At 38.8% G+C, this 16434-nt stretch overlaps 1 protein-coding gene across 4 annotated transcripts in view; it reads left to right on the forward strand.

Annotated features, from left to right (window-relative positions):
• The window catches only part of ABCC8 (ATP binding cassette subfamily C member 8), an 80505-nt gene extending 64338 nt beyond the window's left edge, over nucleotides 1-16167 (forward strand). For 2 of the 4 annotated variants that reach the window (XM_082057771.1, XM_082057772.1), the window contains 11 exons: nucleotides 271-363; nucleotides 3925-4027; nucleotides 5444-5557; nucleotides 6184-6304; nucleotides 6455-6585; nucleotides 7282-7360; nucleotides 8253-8361; nucleotides 9920-10023; nucleotides 10819-10952; nucleotides 12330-12392; nucleotides 15487-16167. In XM_082057771.1, the coding sequence (XP_081913897.1) occupies nucleotides 271-363; nucleotides 3925-4027; nucleotides 5444-5557; nucleotides 6184-6304; nucleotides 6455-6585; nucleotides 7282-7360; nucleotides 8253-8361; nucleotides 9920-10023; nucleotides 10819-10952; nucleotides 12330-12392; nucleotides 15487-15624 (1189 nt within the window). In that variant the 3' untranslated portion in view covers nucleotides 15625-16167. Of the gene's footprint in view, nucleotides 1-270; nucleotides 364-3924; nucleotides 4028-5443; nucleotides 5558-5613; nucleotides 5663-6183; nucleotides 6305-6454; nucleotides 6586-7281; nucleotides 7361-8252; nucleotides 8362-9919; nucleotides 10024-10818; nucleotides 10953-12329; nucleotides 12393-15486 lie in introns of those variants that run through there. The other 2 variants (XR_014184554.1, XM_082057773.1) reach the window with 2 other exon arrangements.
• Nucleotides 16168-16434: the final 267 nt, after the last annotated feature.

Raw genomic sequence — 16434 nt, forward strand, 5'->3', positions numbered from 1 at the left:
TCTGAGTATAAGAAAGAGGTATATAGCAGAAATGAGGGAAAAGACCCATTCAGAACTCAAGCACTGTTTGTATTCAAATGTTAAAAGAAAAATCCTTCTGGGGTCTTCAATCCCTGGTCAGAGACATGCAGCACTGCTTTGCAATCTATCTGAATCTTACATATATAATTATTGTGATGATATTCCCTTTCACTCCTTGGGCCTGTTTCAAGCGAATAACAGCACAACAAAACTGGCTTTTTATAAAATTATTTTCATAATTTTCTCCAGGGACCTGCAGCAGCTGGATGACAGCACTCAGCTACCATTGCTTTCTCATTTTTCAGAGACTGTTGAAGGTCTTACCACCATCCGAGCTTTCAGGTATATTTTTTTAAGAAAAATACATTACCGTACTTTTGAATCTCTATTTCTGATTCTGTTCTGCCATTGTGCAGTTATAAGTAACTGTTACTTGGATCAGCTGGAAAACCCAGATTTCCCAAAACACTGGTAAGGGGGAACTCCAAAACACTGATCAATTTTAAGTGTTTTGCATGTGAAGGAGTTACTGTAGAAAAACAAGCTAATGTGTGTCAGCTGCCCTGCAGTAACTCTCCATACACTTGCACGCAGCCTGGAAAAACTTGTGGGCAAATGTGATTTAAGAAGCTAAATTAGCTTGAAATTACTGCAGCATGCAGTGTGGCAGACTATGCACTTGGACAGTCTCCATGGAACAACTAATATGCACTAGCTTGTTATGCCAGAGTGATTTGTGTATGAATTGATGTCCTGGTAAGATAAACTGTGCAGGCTAGTGACTTCAGAGGCTGCGGTAGCTCCCTAAGTTATTTTTCAGGTTGCTAGCTAAAAAGGTGTTTGTTTATACTGATTTTGAAAATACACAAGCTGGAGACAAAGTATTTCATCACCTGTTTTGATTCATTTTCCTGTCCACATAAGCTCACAGGAGAGCATCCCAGGCATACCTGATACATGCCTGGATTGTGTGTCCGTGTTACAAAAACAGCAGCCACACCGATACTTGTAGAGGTACCAATAAAACTACTGCTGAGCCTACCAGCTGCTTGCCCTGCACTAGTGCTATTCTTGTCTTTTCCCAGTTGACTCAAATGCGGTCAACTGGCTTCCATACCACATCTAGATGTCTACATGTTTTGGCAGTTATTATTACTGTTACTGTTCTATCTTTGAAATGCTAGTACTTATTCCTCCAAACCTATAATGTTAATTTTATAATAGAAGCAATGCACAAAGTTCACTTTGCCTAAATTATTCTAAATAAGATATAAATAGCTCAATGAAATAACAACCAATTTAAGAGTTTGTTTCTTTCTGACTGAAGGTAGTTTCCCAAAGAGTGGTAGAACAGCACAGTATTTTATATTAATTACTGTTATTGGTTATTTATTTTAAGTGCCAACGGTGTTCTCTGATTTGTAGCTATGTTTACATTCAGTTTTAAATAAATTCAATTTCTCTTTTAACAGTTGCTTTTCTCATTTATCTATATATTCTACTTTGTCAAGAGGTTCTTTAGAGTATTATGGCTGTATATTTTCAGATATTGATACAATAAATAAAATTCAATGCCATCTAGCTGATATATTCAGTTATTTAGAGTATTACGTCTTGATTCTTCCTGCCACTTTGAAATGAATTCTTCTGTCAAAGAATTGTGTCTGGTGCCTCATTTTTCTTAAATCCTGCAGTAACTGAAGTGTGTCTGACCCAACAGCCATGTGTGTTCAGTAAACTCTGTATTCCATCTGCCCGCCAGCCTCCTGCATCAGCTGGTAACCTAGCTATATTTAGGACTGTGTAGCTTTCCAGCTGCCTAAAATATTAGCAGGAGTGGAGTTTAGACTTGCTAGCTTGAGCATCTCTAAAAATAACACTAATTTGGGAATCCAGTCAAAGTTAGGAGGTGCCAGTTGTTCGTGGAGTACCCTTACCCTTGGTAACTCTCAGTCCTGCACTTACTCAGAATACCTAAGGAAGAGATGTACAAAAAAGCCAAGGGGGAGATCAGAAAGACAGCTACTACTGCAGCTATAAATACACCTTCAGCAGATGCCCTGGCCCGATTTCTAGGTTGCTATTGTGTACTTCAGATAACGTTGGTGCTAAATAATCAGTAAAATGCAAATGTGAAGGCATCTGCAAAGACTGGTCTGTATTCTGAGAGGCTTGATAATCGAGGAACACTTTCTGAAGAGAAATTCTAATATTTCTGTAGTATTCCGCCAACGGTGTTAACTTTGTCTGCACCTCCATCCATGTGCATATGCATGACTGATTCATGACGCATACCTCACATCTTCTAAGGCGTATCTGCGTCACGTAATACCTCATGGTATAGAGATATGAAAGTTAAATGTGACTGAATTGATTCCAGAAGCAGCATGGCCAGGTCCGTGTGGTAGGGGACTGCGGAAGGGCAGGGCTCCCCAGCTCTGACTCTGCGTGACACTAATGCTCACTTGCAGAACAACCATTCCTGGCTATGCAAACACACCAGCACTCTCAGAGCCAGCCCGGGCTGTTCTTCATTGCACACAGCAGACATGCCTCTTCCATCGTGGCACATGGCTAAGTTGTGAACAGCTAAATTGCTTCCACAAAGTGGCACTTACTTCTTTTCCTCAAGAGCATAAATGATTTATGTGAAGTTGTAACTTTGTTATAGTGTACTCAGAAGAAGGATTAATATACTCTGCAGTGAAGAAATTTGAAAGCTTCTCTAAGCCATGTACTTCATACTTAAACAAAACATTGTCATATCTTTCATATCAGCATAAGGTGAGCTGAGTTTATAAATAAGTAGTGCTTGTTGCAAATGTAATAGCTAAAGATATAAATAGGGCAAAGCTTTATAGGGGGAGATTAGCAAGTTTGTTAAACTTACTAGTGTAATAAACGGGGGAAAAATGTCAGTCTTTGGGTGCCTAAAGTAGATCTTCAAGCATTCAAGCTTCTATTACCACCCTGGAAAAGGCTTTTGTGCCAGACTTCTCCTTTATCATTAGACATAATTATTGATACACTTTATTATTAACATCACATTAATTTACACCTATGCAAATAAATATGCCCAGCTAGAAGGGGTGACTGGCTGACTTGCATACTTGCCAAGACCCCGGCACAAATAGCTGTAGCATGGGATCGTCTTCCATATCTGCTGGCTTCAGGCAGAATTATTGAGGCAGCTATTCGGATGAGTGGGTGCGGATCCACTACAATAAACTGTAACCAGACCTATTTGCCATTAATCTTATTTTGTATTCCGTGGCCAATTCATCTGGGGGAGTGGGAAACACAGTTCCTTCCAGTTTGTTACTTTTTGTTGTACCATGTATTTGGACTTTTGTTTTCCTAAGTGCTTTTCATTTGTTTCGTGATAAGGACAAACATACTTATCTAACACTAAAGCTACCATGACTGGAGATACTTAGAGTGTATACATTTAAATGGTTACAATTTCTAGGCACTACAGTAATATCAATTTTAAAGCTTAAGCTTATATGATTACATGAGAAACTGCATTCTGCAGTACTAATACTACTTTTCACAAGTACATGGCATGTATTATTTCTCTTTCACATATATTTTTAATTTTTTTAGTTTCAGATTTGTCTCTTACAGTGTAATAAAATACATTTAGAAAAGAGACAGTGTGATCTAGAAGTCTCACATAGAGTTTCATCAATGCAATAATATCATGTTTACTCATGAAGATACTTTACAAATGCAGTTTGCACTTGTCTAACACAAGTCTACAGATGATGTCACTCCGAACTATTGATAGGCTGATTTAGATCCTGTGTCAAGCTGCCCATGAGCATATACCCCCAGAAATTATATTTAACTTTTCATTTTTTCAGCATACCAAGGCCTGATTCTTTTTGTTTTCCTTTTTAGGTATGAAGCCAAATTTCGACAAAAACTTCTTGAATACACAGATTCCAACAACATCGCTTCCCTTTTCCTTACAGCTGCCAATCGCTGGCTAGAAGTCCGCATGGCAAGTACATCATTTTTGTGTATACACAATGAATTTATTAGACTTCATTCCAAGCAATTTGATGAGGCATTCAACAGTTAGCCAGCCTCAGCTGCGTTTTGAAGTTATGCCTTTACACTTGATATGTATATCTCTCTATCTGTCATCAACATGTGCCCAACCTGTCCTGGAAACTGAATGGAGTACAGATTTGCCCCATAGCCTGCAGCTGTTTCTCCAAGACAAGAATAGTTTTTTATAGGTCACATTGGCTCCTCTGTGTGTGCAGAGGGCTCAGAGCTGGTGGAGCTGTGCCGCCAGCCAGGATGCCTTTATGGGACTGTGTTAGTCAGGGTCAGCAGGCCTTTGCTTGTGGGTCCCCAGGAACATTTCAGCCTCCTGGAAGCTCTCTTAATGAGCAGAAGGACTCAGACAGGTTTGTGCCTGTTTTGGGTCATCTGAAGAACACCAAACATATTCAAGTGCCCATTTCCTTAAAGTGCTCAGTAAATTGGCATGGCTTGAAAAATTATTTATTAAAAATAAATAGCAAATCAAAGAATTTTGTTTTGTGGGTAGTGATATTTGTATCAGGCTCTATTAGATACAGGTGTAGTACTGCTGTTGTGGTAACATGGGCTTCTTTTATATGTGCTTAGTGTATGTTAACTCGTATTTCATGTCACACTTTATACCTCCACTTTGGGCTTCATTTTAGCTGGCGCCTTTTGCTACATAAATTCAGACATTCAGTAAGACTTAAATAAAATGTTATTACCCTCTTATGTGTTCAGTCTTAGACCATCTGAAGTCCCTATATCACTAAACAATACAAACATAGATGAGTGACCATTTCCCTCCTACTGAGTTAATTTTCTAGTCTGATATGTAATTTTACTCAAAGGCTTGTCTGTGGGAAGTCAAATCACTAGTGATTTAAACTAAAGCAGCAAAAGCCCATCATGTGTGGACACAGTCCAACTAATAGATACATGCTGTGCAAGAACATCTTGTGTGAACAAATATGGATGGTAGCCACCCAGCAGAAACTGCACTGCCTCCCCACAGTCAGTCATCAGACACAGAGAGGATCCGCTCACAGAGGGCATCATATGAGCGTTTCTCTCCTAGCCCAGGTAGCATCAGCTCCACGGCTTCAGCCAACTCCATTACATGCTTAAGATATCTGTGTTGACTTCTCCAGGAGAAGATTAGGAGTGTTGGTACGACTCCTGCATACAACAGCATTTCCAAACAGCACAGCCACACTAAAGGCAATGAGAATGAGTTCCTAGGCAGGGTCTCTATGGAGTTATGTGGTGTTTCCTGCCTGTATTTCAAACTGTGCCACGGGTTTGCTATTTGGTATGCAAAGTTATGAGAACGTTGTAATCATTTGTAGTCTTATAGTGATGGAGCTTATTCATATTCCTTCAGGAGTACATTGGAGCATGTGTGGTACTCATAGCAGCTGTCACTTCTATTACCAGTTGCCTGTATAGTAAACTCTCTTCAGGACTTGTAGGCTTGGGACTAACCTATGCTCTTATGGTAAGAATCTCGGGACCCTGTTTGTCTCTCCCAAACATGTTTTTGTAATTCTTCAGGGCACAAAGATGAACAGGAAGATCGAAGGTGTCTGTCCATCTATAGTGGGTACTGTAACATCACTGAAACTGTGTATTAACTTCAGTTCACATTCAATGGTTGGCATATTTGAGTGTATGCTTTCTTCATTTTTTAGATAACATGTTTATTGAGGTGTTAGTTCAAATATGTCAACAAAATATGGCCAAGTTGCATCATATTTGTTTTATATTGTCTCCCATTGTGAAGAATGTTTTTTTAGTGCATCAGTTGTATTTGCCCTGGTACATTGCTCTTGACTATCAAACCTTAAGTTACCAAGATGATGTCTTTTCATCTCTTTACCATTCCCCTCCGTCTTTCCTGTTGGTGTAGATGAAATAGTACCAAAGTATCTGTGCGCTGCAGTGAGGAAATTTAACCTTTAGTCATTGCTGTCACCCTGTTGACATGCAGTGTACAGTTCATTCACAACTTCAGCTTATTAAGGCTGAAAAAGTGTCATTGTGGAGGAATATAAACTGCATGCTGGTCAAATGATGCAAACTATTAAAAGACTGGAATTTAGTAGTGTATTTGCTTTACATTAGGTGTCTAACTATCTGAATTGGATGGTTCGTAACCTGGCTGACATGGAGATCCAGCTGGGTGCAGTGAAAAGAATCAATGGCCTTCTCAAAACAGAAGCTGAAAATTACGAAGGGCTCCTTTGTAAGTGCAGTTTTGTGCAGCATGCAGAAAGAGCTTGCCGAAATTTTTATGATTTTGCAGTGTATTACCATGAAAAATGTAGTAAATCACTTAATGAGCTGATGAATTTATTATGAGAGGGCTTTTTTTTTCCCTGTGCTCTTGGTACAGCTTCCTCACAGATTCCCCAGAACTGGCCAGACAGAGGGGAGATCCAAATCCAGAACCTCAGTGTCCGATATGACAGCAACTTAAAGCCAGTGCTAAAGCATGTCAATGCCCACATCTCTCCAGGACAAAAGGTAAAGAACTGCAGTGGTTCTGAGAAGTTCTTTAGACTAGCGCATCACAGAAATCAGAGTTAATAAACCATACCACAGTATGTTATGATGACTGAATTACAGAAATTTTGCTCTAAAAGAATGTTGTGCACTGGAAAGGAGTCTGTGGGTTTCTTAGTTTGGCGTGTTTAGGCACATTAGAGTTACACACCACTTCTTAGTATCCCAGTGCCCTGCTGTCAGCACATGGTGCTGAAAGAAGTGACAGTGACCCCTTACTGTGTTAAACCCACTTTGATCATTCCCATGTGGTGCTCTCAGCTTTATTCCCATCTTGTTCTTCTGCTTCATTGCATCTCTTTTCTCTCTGTTATTTTTCTCCTTCTTAGTCCTTTTTTGTCTGTATCCTTCTTGCTAAACAAGGCCACCTCAGGATCCTAAGTTTTGCCTGCTGCACTGGCCAGTCCTCCTCCTGCTCCCATGTCACTCTCCTGCTTTTCCTGGACTGGCCTTGATTTGTCTGTAAATGCTGAGACTCCTCAAGACAAAGAGTGAACTTAGAGACTCTCTTATGGCCAGTTCAGTCTGACTGAACTGTCAGGAGGACATGAGAATCATGTGGATCGAAACTGCTCCTCCATCCACTCATCTTAACTGTCAAATACAGACATAATCTGTTTCTGCTCACCTAATGTTCATCTGCTTTCTGTGTCACAGATTGGGATCTGCGGCCGAACAGGCAGTGGAAAATCTTCCTTCTCTCTTGCATTTTTCAGAATGGTTGACACTTTCGAGGGTAAGATTACACCCTTTCATATTGGTCAAGCTTGGCTCCTCAAGGTGCTTCGATAGCCCTTTCCTTAACAGCCACAGCTTTGAAGTATGATTTTTTAATCTGCAGGACACACTCTCTGGCCTTGTTTAAGTACAGCGTCATCTCTCACCTAACTGCTATGCCATAGATAAGCTGGCTTAATAAAAATTCTACTTGACAGAAGCAAAAGTCCACGTCTAAGTGACATCTGACAGCCTTTTGTGCTGTTAAATAACAGTAGGAGCAAAGCATTGAAGGGGAAAGTGTTCAAGTGCAATGAAGGATCAACGCACAAGACACAGACAGGACCCATGGGGCACAGAAAAGTCAGCAACTGGGGACTGCAGTCTGGTCTGCTGCCCTGGAATTTCCTGCCATACTTCCTACTACGTGTGCTATCTCCATGTACCTCATGGAGTGTCTTCCTGTGCATCTCAAAAAACTTTAGCCTCAGTTTCTCAGCCACATCGCTCACAGGACCCCTATGCAGACCCAGACAGTTGTACTTGGAGATAAAATTTCAACAGTAATTTGGCTTTCTGAAACGCTTGTTCCCCCTGCTAACTAGTTCCAAGGTTGATGTAAGCTCCTACCTTGTTTGACAGATGTTTATACTGGTTAGCAGATAGGTAGTGTGTCTAATAATTCACAAAATATGACAAGTGTACTTCATTTTCTTCCCAGCTGAGGCTTAGACTCAAAACAATTGTGCTTGCGGCTTAACTAAAACATGTTTCAGTAGTGAATAAGGGGATATGAATTCAAGGCCTGTTCCTGCTGTACTGTATTGCAAGCTGAAAGGGAGCCATGTCTTTGCCAGCAGCTATGTGGCATGATAAACAGTGTAGCAGACTATCCATTTTCTTTTGAATAGGAAGGATTATCATTGATGGTATAGATATCGCTAAGCTCCCCTTACAGACGTTGAGATCCAGGCTGTCAATCATTCTCCAAGATCCCATTTTATTCAGCGGAACAATCCGGTAAGCATTAAGCACAAGCAATAAAAACCATATAATGACTTACTTGCTGTTATATATTATACCATATGATGACTTTTACAGAATTGCTGATAGCAAACTGTTCAATTCCAGTCTCCTCAGTTGGTGTAGGGAGGTCACTGCCTTCTGTCCTTGCTTTCTACCCACCCCTGCCAGACTGCACCTTCCCAGTGCCTGCTCCTGGTCAGCATGCTGCCCGCAGAAGGCATCCCATGCCTGTGACACAGACAAGGTCACTATTTGTTCCTCCAGGATCAAGTAATTAGTTTAGCTCACTGATCAACCCATAACCAGCCAGCACTTCTTGAAACTTTCTCCTACATCTGTTTTCGTCTCCCTGTCTTTAAAAATGAGATGGAAAAAATGCAGGCTAATAAATTAATGTAAAAAAATAGGAAGCAATAGACAATGTGAGAAGTACTGGGGGAGGTCTGGGGTATTTTATTCTGGAGCTTCTATCTATGTTGATCATCTAGTCTTTGAGATGTTCTTTCACCTGTGAGAATATCTGGGAGAATCCTCTTTCTCTGAGAGGATGATGCAATAGAAACAGTGGCAAAAAGCTCCACAGTTTCCAACAAATGTCCATCCCTATGTCTGTGGCATTTAACTTAGAAAGGAACTCCTCAGTGCGGAGTTACATCTCCTACAGTTACAGTTTCTAAATAAAAGTCATTAGATTTCACCGAAAATGACAGAGGCTTCTGTGGTTTCCTGACTCCAGCTTAATGTAAATCCCAAGATTATCTCCTGAACTTGCCTGAATAGAGCATGATTAATTCATGTCAGAAGATGAGGTGACTGTATACCTTTGTTTTATAAATTAACCTATTAAAAAAAAAAAAAATAGGCCATCATCAGTAATTCACAGTACATATAGTAGGAGTAAAAATAGAAAGTGTTATGCACCACTGAATATTTCTAATTATCATTCTGTATATTAATATGATATGATATTCACATTTGTTGCTATCATTTCTGGGTTCCAGCAAGCTAAAATAATATTCATCTGTTTAGAAATCCAAGATTTGTTCTGTTGTAGTGAAGACTTGTATTTCATAATTCAGTACAAAGCTTGGTTGTTCTGTTTAGCATTTCTATACCAATAAAGAACAAAGAGACATTGGATTTAAAAGGAGAGATGGTGGAATTTGGTCCTTTGTTAAAAATGGATGTTAGTTTAAACTGATTGTATTCACAGATGTTTTTCTTCAGAGCTTTTTCTAGTAAAACGTGGGAATTTCTTTATTTTATTCAGAACAAAATAAATTCTAAAACCACAAAGATACTTGCAGAACAGAAAGCTTTTCCCATTCTGCTCAACTGAAAGAGATAAACTTTGTTCTTAATCACATTGGTATACATGTTGACCAAGACTGCAAAATTCGATGGATTTATACCAATGATAGATCAGAATCAGACCTAGATCCTTAGTATATGATTATAATTATTTGCAAGTTTGTTTCTAAGCATGCTAAAAGAAGAAATACATTGCAGAAGTTTATATTGACTGATATTCTTGAATAACACCTAACTGTAGGTTTAACTTGGACCCTGAGAAGAAGTGCACTGACAGCATGCTGTGGGAAGCATTGGAAATAGCACAGCTCAAGCATGTGGTGAAAGCACTCCCTGGGGGCCTAGGTAATAAGACTTCCTTCTTGAGAAGATTGCTTCCAGTGTTCCCAATGTTCCTGTTTCACATTTACTATCTACTAAAAATGTAGTTGCTGAAGAAAAAGCTTTTTAAGGTTTATGGAAGGTGACAAAAAGTGCTTGCCTGCAGACAAAGGCTCTATATCCATCTAACTCCCTTATCAACTGCACTTGTGGGGCAGAATCCTGTTTCTGTTCAAATCAAGGGTCATTTTTTCTTTTCCAGTCTGTCTTCATTATGAAGTATTGAGGTTTATGAGTCTTGTGAATTCAAATAAGGTGTCAACAAATCAGGTGTCATACAGAATATGTTATTTGGTATTTTCCAATGGTCATATCCATGGAGGAAGATTTCAGAAACTTAAAGGTGTGAATTATTTAATCATTTAAAAAACAAACGAACACCCACAAACAAACAAACCTTTAAAATATTAGGTTATACAGCCTTAGGGTAAAGAAATGATGGATGGCACTTTGACCAGGGTATGCAGTGTCCAAGACTACATGTGTTCCAGAGAAAGTCACTCTTAAGCATCCTCAGCTACTTTGATGTCTAATAGCTGTAAAGAATATAATGAGGCAGAAGTACTGGCTGTTTTGAACAGTGGAAATAAACAGACAAAATTGGGTCATCAGCAGCTGTAGACTTAGGAAACGTTACTTTGAAAATCTTTATGCTGAAGGTGAGAGATTTTCCAAGCATATGCTCTACTCTGATCTGACCCTCTCAGATACACAGTTGTGCATACCCTATAAATACTGGGTTTGCTCTGTCATTTCCAGATGCTATAGTCACAGAAGGGGGTGAAAACTTCAGCCAGGGCCAAAGACAGCTGTTCTGCCTAGCAAGGGCTTTTGTGCGGAAGACAAGCATCTTCATCATGGATGAAGCCACAGCATCTATTGACATGGCAACAGTGAGTTTGCAGTGTTTCTGATTTCTTGTTTTCCTGGGGGGGTGGGAGGCAACTGCTAATATGTGAAGGTGGAAAGCAATTTTATATACTCTGTAATATGTTTACACTGTTTTTAATGCACATGTGTTTACAAGTCCAGGTAGTTGTGAGTCATTGCTAACTAATCTAAAGAGCTTTTAAATTATTTTACTAGGGGTTTAATAGTTATTCCAGTATTGCTTGCATTAGGAAAATGAAGCATGTTATTTTCATTAGCAGTTTGATTTTCTAAAGTAAGCAAAGCTTGGAGGGTCAACTGGGATGGTCAATGAAGGGTAAATTGGCAAGCAGAGAAATTTCTCCAGCATGGTGGGCAAGACAAGTCAGAAAGTTACAAGGCTTGAAAGTAGCATCAAGGAAACAGACGAGAGACATAGCAAAGACTATTGCATTAATTGCCAGAAATTGCTAGACAAGAGGTTAAACCACACAATAATAGTACACTGCCTGGATTTTAGCCAAATAGAACAGTACATTCTTAGGATTTTTTCCTCTATTATGAGGAAAAATGAGGAATTATTATTTCAGTCTTGTTCATAATTATTTCAGTCTTCGTGATTATTCTTGAGTAAAGAATGTAATTGGAGGAGTTTATTATAATGGCTACAATTTTTAGTTCTGTAAAATGTTAATGTATTGGATGTCAGTACGGTTGGGAATTAGACTGTGTTGCAGCCCACTTAAAACACATTTTGAATCTTGACACATTGAGGATATAGTCCCTCCCTTGAGATATCTATCTAAAGAACAGGTAATAGCAAATGAAAGCATCTGTGCTAGTGACATTTCTAGGCAGAGTTTGGTACACAACACGTTTCCTAAATAGTGAAGGATGAGTACTCTTTGAGTGAGAACTATGTGTGTTAAGACCATTTTAAATATAATCTCTGCTGTTAAATATGCCAGGTACAGCACACTCCCTTGCTTATCCCTGCCACCCCTCGGTGTTAGATGTCTCCAGTGTGCTGGGACATTCCTGGGCTTCCAGCAGAAGAACACACCACAGGGGCACCAGCATGCGGGCAGCCTGGCAGGACCCTGAACTGACCTTGGATTTCCTCATTGTAAATCTGTGGTCAGGATGGCGGGGGATCGGGGCCAGGGCACAGCTCTGGCATGCGCTGAAGCCCAGAGGCAGTGAGTGTGGCAGGAGCAAGCAGGGCTGCCTGACTGGAAACCAGGCTCCAACTTGGTTCTGACATGTAGTTCTTCATTTCTGCAATGAAGGATCAATAAAAGCATGGACTAATCTGTGGTTTCTTAAGCCTTCTTAGTGTCTGTGTGTCTATTTTGTAACCTCTGCTGTTTGAAAAGCAAAAAATGTTTTTCTTTACATAGGAGAACATACTCCAGAAGGTAGTCATGACTGCGTTTGCTGACCGTACTGTGGTTACAATAGCAGTAAGTACAGTCTCTGCTGCCGTTCTAATGCAAACATGAATCAGAAATGACACATTAGTCAATTCTTGTCAGTCTTAGTAAATGTGTTAATTTGGTAATTAATTATTTTTAAGTGGTTTTTAAGTGTAAGCTTTCTTTTTCATTTTAAACTACTTTCTTATTTAAATACAAAACAACAGCTTCTTAAATGTGTTGCATAATGCTATGTCTGATTGCCTGTAAAAGCATGTAATATAAGTATGTGGTCTATTTTCTGTTACCCACTTTAGGCTAATTTAAAATATAACATGACTTTGACTGCTGTAAAATCTAAGAATAAGTTTCATGAAGCTAAAATAATCATTTAACTAAGGGCAAGTAAAATTGTAATAGTTCTGCCACTGGATAAAGCAATTCTATTTCAGAATTTAAACAAATAATTAGAATCTTACTAACTTTTAAAAATAAACATTTCACCCCTGTTGACGGTGAATTTAAGTTTGCGTATTCTTAAAGTGATTATACAAAGATCTCAAGTATCTATTAAAAAAATTGTTTATGAAAGAGATTTGACCTGAATCAAAGCAGTTGGCTCAACAGATATGTCAGAAGCAATACATATCTTTCGGTCCTCTATGTTCTAAAAATACTCATATATCAGGGAGGTGAAACAAAGTCATTAGGCTTCTTAAAATTTAAAAATTAAATACAAGTCAAGAAGTCTATGCTCAGGAATCTTACAGCATCTGTTTGTTTTCACCTAGCAAACGTGTAATAGAAAACCTGATTCATTTTATGGTATCCATTCACTGTGTCATTATTAAAAAAAGCTAAGGAATCATAAGCATGAAATTTCCCAATTTCTCTGTGTGAAAATTCTGAATTGGACTGCATTTTGTATTTATGTGTCTTCTTTTGCTTTGTTTGGGGATAGGAAGAGAGAGCCTAGTCTTTCACTCTCTTAGTGAGTTTCAAACTGCACAATTCGAACACAGCATTTTGGAATAAACTCACTTTGTTTTTACTTTGAAAGGTAAATGTGGTTTACAGCAGGTGGGTTTGCATTCAAAATGCTCTGTAGTAGATATAGAGGGTTGGGGTAGTGATTTCAGGTTTGTTTTTTGTTTTGTTGTGTTTTTTGTTTGTTTTTTGGTGGTGGTGGTTTGGTGTGATGTGAGTTCTGTGGTTTTGTTTTGGGGTTTGTTGTTTGTTTTGTCTTGTGGTTTGTTTGTTTTCCAACAAAGCCATACATTTTTAATTTGTGCTTAGGAAGAATGAGAATAGGAAGAGTATAGTATTGGGTATATATTATCACCTATGTTACTTTACCAGGATAACAGCACTGATTGTGTTACACTGAAAGAGATCAGACAACAAGGGCAACAAGTACGACTGGAATGTGATATTTCAGTCCCCTCCCCCTGCCTGTGGACTGGATAAATGTCACAGGAGACTGCAGCAGAGATGGGATTTGTAGATGCCATCAGTGATTATTTTATGGAACATCTGGCTAGAAAGCCACAGAAGGAAATACAAGAGTTGTTTTGGTACTGAGAGTGCCCAAGACCTGATTAGGAACCTTATAGGTGAAGAGTGACTTTGTAACAGGGACCACAGTAGTCTTAAATATCCCTCCAAGAGTAATGCAGACCCCAAAAATGCAATACAGTTACACTCAACTTCAAAAAGTGGAATTCTGTAAAAATGAGGAGGCTTGCTAAAAAAAATTAAAAGGGGGGGAGGAACGGAGTGTGATGAGGAGGAATCACCTGAAAGAGGAAGCAAATAAACATTAATCTGACAGGGATCATGGAAATTATTGAAAGATTTTATGCAAAAATCCCAGAGCCAATGCATGCTATTTAGTAGGAAAGGACTGAGTAAGGATAGAAAGAAGCTGGTATGGCTAAACAAACAAAAAAGAAGACTATTGGAAACCAGAAGGCGTTCTTGTAAAAGCTGAACTCATAGCCAAATAAAGAAAACAGAAATGATCGTAAGTTCTGGCATGTTCCATGGGAAAATGCAATAAGGCAGGCCAAAAAAAAAAAAAAAAAAGAAAAACAAAGTATGAGAGGAGCTTCTGGAAGCCATCAAAACTAATAAGGAATCCACAAATCCCTAAAACATACCAGGACCAAGAAGTCTATCAATATGATTGATGATCAATACATGAAAGGAATCCTCAGGAAAGATGATGCCATTGCAAAAAGCTAAATGAACTATTCTCATTATTCACTGTGGAAAATACTGGGACAGTTTTTTCCAAATAAAATAATCAAGCGTTAGGGCTTAATAGGAAAAGGGTGGAAAACAAAAAATAAACCATACCACTGTATAGGTCCATAGTGGACACATACCTCGAATATTGTATGTAATTCCAGTCTCCGCATCCCTGTAATGACACATTACAACTGAAATGTGTTGAGAAACACAAGATTGACCAGAGGTGTGGAACTGCTCCTTAACCCTTAAGGCGCATCTGAGTAGGCTAGGCCTCTTCTGCCTGGAAAAGGACAACATAAGGACATGTGAGAGAGGTTTGTGAAATCCTGAGGCAAGGGACGAGACATCAGAAGCAGCTCTGAGCAGTGAGGCCCAGAGCATACAATAGAGGATATTTGTTCATGTAGCGGGAAGCAGGCCTGGAAGAATCTTTTCCAAAGGATGTGGATGCAAAACTTCTATGAAAGTTCAAGAGAAGACATGGACAAGGTCTTAGAAGAGAGATCTACTCAGCAAGCTCAGGAAACGCCCTGATCTAGACAGGACTGAGAGAGTACTCGCATGCAGTACCACACTTACAGTCCATGTTCCCACTCTACTCTTGCCAACGGGTGGTGGCACCACAGTGGGGTATGGACATTGTAGTCTGAACTCATATGAATCTTCATATTCAAGTACCTATGTGCAATTTAGGTACTTGCATATCCATGTGGCTCTTGGTCTGTGTATTTATCTGCAGTATTTGCACAGTAAATCAGGATGAAAACTAGGATAAGTAGCCTTAATAAAACTTGAACTTGTCAGGAAAATTAATTTCTGGAAGTCTGTCTTATCCTGGAATACATTTTATAGATGCACTGAACTGGCATTTTGTTTATTTGTTTTTCAGCACCGTGTGCACACAATCCTCAATGCAGATTTGGTTATTGTAATGAAGCGAGGGGTTATTTTGGAATATGACAAGCCTGAGGTTCTGCTAGAACAAGAAGACAGTGTCTTTGCTTCTTTTGTACAAGCAGATAAGTAGTAAAGAAAAAATGAAGCATTTTAAAGTACAATTGTATTATTTTCTAAAAATGTAAAATACCTGTAAATAAATATTATTTCATAATAAACAGAGGATTTTCTTTTTTTTAATAAAATGAGCCATTTTTCTCCATTTGAAGCATTAATGAATTATCCATGTACTTTCCTTTTTTGTATACTACTGCTCTTTATTTGCTACCAAAGAATCATGAAATATAGTTGGGGGAAAAAAACAACAACAAAACAACCCACAACAACAACAACAAGCTACATGGGTGAAATATGACAGGATATACATCAAACAAAAATAAAAATAGCCAGCATGGAGTTTTTATGTAACTCTTAAACATCTCCTGTCATTTTATTAACATGTTATTTTTATGTGTCATAGTACTGTAGATAATGCTCATGACTGACTAAATGCTAAAGTAAAAATTATATACCAAAGGTATTTCTCAAAAGCTTGTATCTCTTTTAATCATATGACTCTGTAAAGCTTTAATATCTAAATATAAAATCTATAAAACTTTTTAAATTTTGTGGTTTATTGATAGTGCCCGTGTGTCTTGGTCTCTACTTTAATACCTTTTAGAAATATATCACAAGCTGATTCCTTTAGTCTTTCTTAGGCTGCCTCACCTCTACCCCATTGAATCATGTTGTACTGATTCCAGGTGGGATTGAGCCAGAGTCCCTCCCAAGCTCTGAAGAAGCTAAGAGGAGGCAGGCTGTGATCAACTATCAGTGTTTACTGCACACTGTTTCCAGACCAGTACAGATGTACCAATTCATCTGGAAATTATCCCTCCTA

The sequence above is a fragment of the Streptopelia decaocto genome (assembly GCF_964273445.1).
Source record: "Streptopelia decaocto genome assembly, chromosome: 7".
Taxonomy (NCBI): Eukaryota; Metazoa; Chordata; class Aves; order Columbiformes; family Columbidae; genus Streptopelia; species Streptopelia decaocto.